Raw genomic sequence first — 3838 nt, 5'->3', positions numbered from 1 at the left:
TTACTATTTTTAGCAACTTGCCCGATCGGGCAAGTGAGTTGTTAGTTTACATGCCCGACCTTGAGTTTTACTTGCCCCGGGCAATCGGGCAATCCTTATTGTTGAGCCCTGCACTTTAGGTTGTGTTTTAAAGGTAGTCACATAAGTAGGATGAGGGATGATTTATCTGTGGTTTTTAAGCTGCACCAACGCAGCTTTTAGAGGTGTGTGTTACCTGAACTATAGCTGGCTGCTGTCACCTGAGGCATCCCTCATACACTTTGCCAAATTAGCCATGGAAACTGTAGAAGCTAGACCAGTGTTCAGTTCAGTGCCCCCGGCTAGAGGCCGTCTGTGACATATCAAACCAAATAATACAACTCAGACATTAATACACAGCAAACTTGTTTCTGTTGAATTGCTGGACACGACCCTCTATATTTTGTTGCCTACACCACATGTGAAGTAACTGTGTCCTGTGTAAATGTAATGTGATACAATGTGTATGCTTCTTCACAGGAACAGGAAAGTGGTGAACTACTCACAATTCAACGAGTCTGATGATGCAGGTAAGAGATTCTCAAAGATGTGTTTCAGTACCGTATTAGTGGCAGTAAATGTTGGCCATGTGGATAAAAGCTATACTTTGTATGATATTTTACATCATGATATCCATGTATATTGAAATACAATACATTTACTGGAAAATCAATAGAGAAATTGTAAATGATTTAATAAACTGTATGTGTGTACTGTGTGTAATTGACAAACAGAGTGAAATATTGAATTTCCCCTCAGGGATTAATAAAGTATATAAAAACAGAGGGTAATGTCTGCATTTGTGAGATAGAGGGACTGTGGGGTACACCAGCTAGCTAAATCTTGTCTCATTTGTGGTCTAATAAATGGAGAACATGGTGATGGGCTAAGCGAATCAATGCACTGCATGCAGCTCTACAATAAAAGATTTCACCTATTTTCAATTCAATTTCAATTTTATTTATAAAGCCCAATATCACAAATCACAATTTGCCTCACAGGGCTTTACAGCATACGACATCCCTCTGTCCTTATGACCCTCGCAGCTGATCAGGAAAAACTCCCCCAAAAAAACCCTTTAACAGGGGAAAAAACGGTAGAAACCTCAGGAAGAGCAACTGAGGAGGGATCCCTCTTCCAGGACGGACAGACGTGCAATAGATGTCGTACAGAACAGATCAGCATAATAAATTAACAGTAAACAACTTTCGCAGAGCAAGATCTCAAAGTGCTTCGCAGCAATAAAAGTTAAAAATAGAACAATAAAACAGATACTAATTTATTTGCCACTTTTCTATACAGTATATGATGCTGCTGAAATAAAAGTCAGAAAGACTGGCTGACATGATGTGAATTGTTTTTGGAAATATGTGTCATGATATACAGTCTTGAAGTGCGTGATACAATTTTCCCCATAGTCTAGTGTTAAAGCAGTAAACAAAAATCTCAATAAATGGTAACATCAGTCACAATCCTAAAAAATTAATACATATCATCTCAGGACCCAAGTATTGTGGCAGTATCGAATCGGGGGAAAAAGTATGTCATTCCAGTTTTAATCTGGAGGCCCGTAGCAAGGCCTTTAGTTTCGATGCTTTTGAGTACAAGTAATGGATCAGGATTTAATGCTGGGTAAATTCAATGTCACGGTCTCAGCATGACTATTGTGCCATCTCCTCTGTGATGGTTTTCACATATGCCTTTTAGAAGACCTACAAATATCTCTATTGAGAATCAGATAAAGAAATACGAGAGAAAATAAGAGAGTGTGACTAACAAAAAAAATTGCTGTGTTACCAACAGCAAAAAATGCATGTGAGGGAAATACTAAAATCTTTTCCTTTCTCTGTAGATGAGGAGTATGGTGAGAACAAGCCTAAGAAGGTGCGTGCAGCCCCTCGTGAGCCCAAGCACAAACGCTCAAAGAACTCACAGGATGACAGGTGAGCCCTCGGCATAGATTGGTGGTACTAGCAATCCCTAGCAGCTTTCTGTAGCATGTTAAGTGCTGCAACTTTTAAAAAAAAAAGTTTAACACTTGATGCAGAGAGGAGCAGAATGTGACCTTGAGGATACCAGCAGCTTGCGTATGAGTAGGGTGAATGCAACCAACCAGAGGCAGTCAGGCACACTCAGCACTTAGACACCAGTGTTTAGCAGGACAGGTGTATCAAGGCTGAGGAGGTTTAGGCCTAGGTAGAATGAAGCGTTTAGGGGGTATGGATAAGAGGAAATAGGTAGTTGTGCCAAATCAAATACATGCTTCGGAAGGGAGGCAGCCAGGTGTTCTGTAGCAGTATTTGAGGCAGGACAGGACTGGTGGTTGAGCTGGAAGTATAGAGAGAAAGATACCCAGCTGGAGGAAACTGTGGGGGAGGGAAGAGAGCTGCATTTGATTCATAGTGGATGCAGCTTGTTATGTTAACGCTCTAAAATCTTAAAGGGTTTCTTTTCTTTCTTTCTTTTTTTTTGTTTTGTTTTGTTTTGTTCCTTGGGCGTGGGTCAGTCTGCTTGAGCCTCCCAAGCCGTGACATACGTTCCATTGCAGCCTGACAGTAAAGCCCCTTTCCATGGAGCAATACGGTACAGTTCAGTTCAGTTCGGTATGCTTTTTTTCCGTTGTCACTGGGAAAAGTTGTGGATGGTACCAACGAAAACGTTCCATACTGTTAACATTTTTGGCACCCCTTCTGTTGAGGTACTTGGCACACAGATCTGCTACTAAAAGGTGGTGCTGTGAACACTGCAGTCCGTTGATTGGTCAGTAGCGGACGGTCACTCTGCTCAGGGCTGAGTTGTGGCTGGTTTCGAGGCTCGTGTAACCACTGTTCATACCGGGGAGAGTTTCATTAGGAGTAGGGCTGGGCGATAAATTGATTTTATCTATTAATTCGAATTTGTAGTTTAGGTCGATTTGTTTTAATGAAAATCCGCCACCGCCGCTCCCTGCTGGGCTTCGTAGTTCAGAGTGGGTGATCCAATATAATGGTAGGGGAAACACTGCCGTATGATAAGAAAGGGGTCCGGTGGAAAGCGATCACAGATGCAGTTGCAGTGTATATTGCAAGAGATATGGTGCCCATATATAGGCTAACGTGGAAAAGCTGGGGTTTATTCACATGCTGAAAGTTTTGGACCCCAGGTATGTGCTACCAGGCCACAAATATTTTTTTTGTAAGTAGGAGGGGGAAAAATCGATTTAAATCGTGAATTGGATTTGGATGAAAAAATCTGAGATTTTTTTTTTTAGGCCATATCACCCAGCCCTAATTAGTAGACTGTAACTATAAAATGAAAGGATGTTTTGATGCCTCTTGCAGCAACTAGAGTCGGAGAAAAATAACTTCACTCACTGGACCGACTGCCCCTGACTTTCAAGATGGAACTTTAACTTGTAATGATACTCAACACATGAGATCACGACGTGAATAAATCAACACACCTTAAATATTCCATATAACAACTTTTACCATTACTCAGAACTATAGTTGGTAATCGTGTTCAGAAACACTTCTTGTTATACTGGGTGAATTGTGCTTCGATCCTGAGAGTAGTCAATATATAATGTGTTCAGAAAAAGGAATGAAAATTATAGCTGCTGCGCAGCGATGGGTTGGGTTCAGGCATTTTTAGGCAATTCTGAGCAACATTTAGGAATTTAGCAACACAATCTGCCTTTTGCATCAGCTGAGGCTTGAACTCACAACCTCTGAGAATCAATTTCTATCTCACTGAGCTAATTAGTCAGTGACAATTCATGTGTAGCTTCACAAATTGACTAAGCCAGACGTGCAGGTTTAGCAGCCGTCCATGCATGGAA

At 41.2% G+C, this 3838-nt stretch overlaps 1 protein-coding gene across 1 annotated transcript in view; it reads left to right on the top strand.

Annotated features, from left to right (window-relative positions):
* Positions 1 to 3838, top strand: part of nucks1a (nuclear casein kinase and cyclin-dependent kinase substrate 1a) — a 35458-nt gene that overhangs the window by 8247 nt on the left and 23373 nt on the right. Inside the window, exons 2-3 of the mRNA XM_050039354.1 lie at positions 499 to 548; positions 1871 to 1961. Coding sequence (XP_049895311.1) covers positions 499 to 548; positions 1871 to 1961 — 141 coding nt within the window. The remainder of the gene's footprint in view (positions 1 to 498; positions 549 to 1870; positions 1962 to 3838) is intronic.

The sequence above is a fragment of the Epinephelus moara genome, chromosome 24 (genome assembly GCF_006386435.1).
Source record: "Epinephelus moara isolate mb chromosome 24, YSFRI_EMoa_1.0, whole genome shotgun sequence".
In the NCBI taxonomy this organism is placed as follows: Eukaryota; Metazoa; Chordata; class Actinopteri; order Perciformes; family Serranidae; genus Epinephelus; species Epinephelus moara.
The sequence above is the reverse complement of the archived record's forward strand: the minus strand, read 5'-3'. Positions and strand labels throughout refer to the sequence as shown.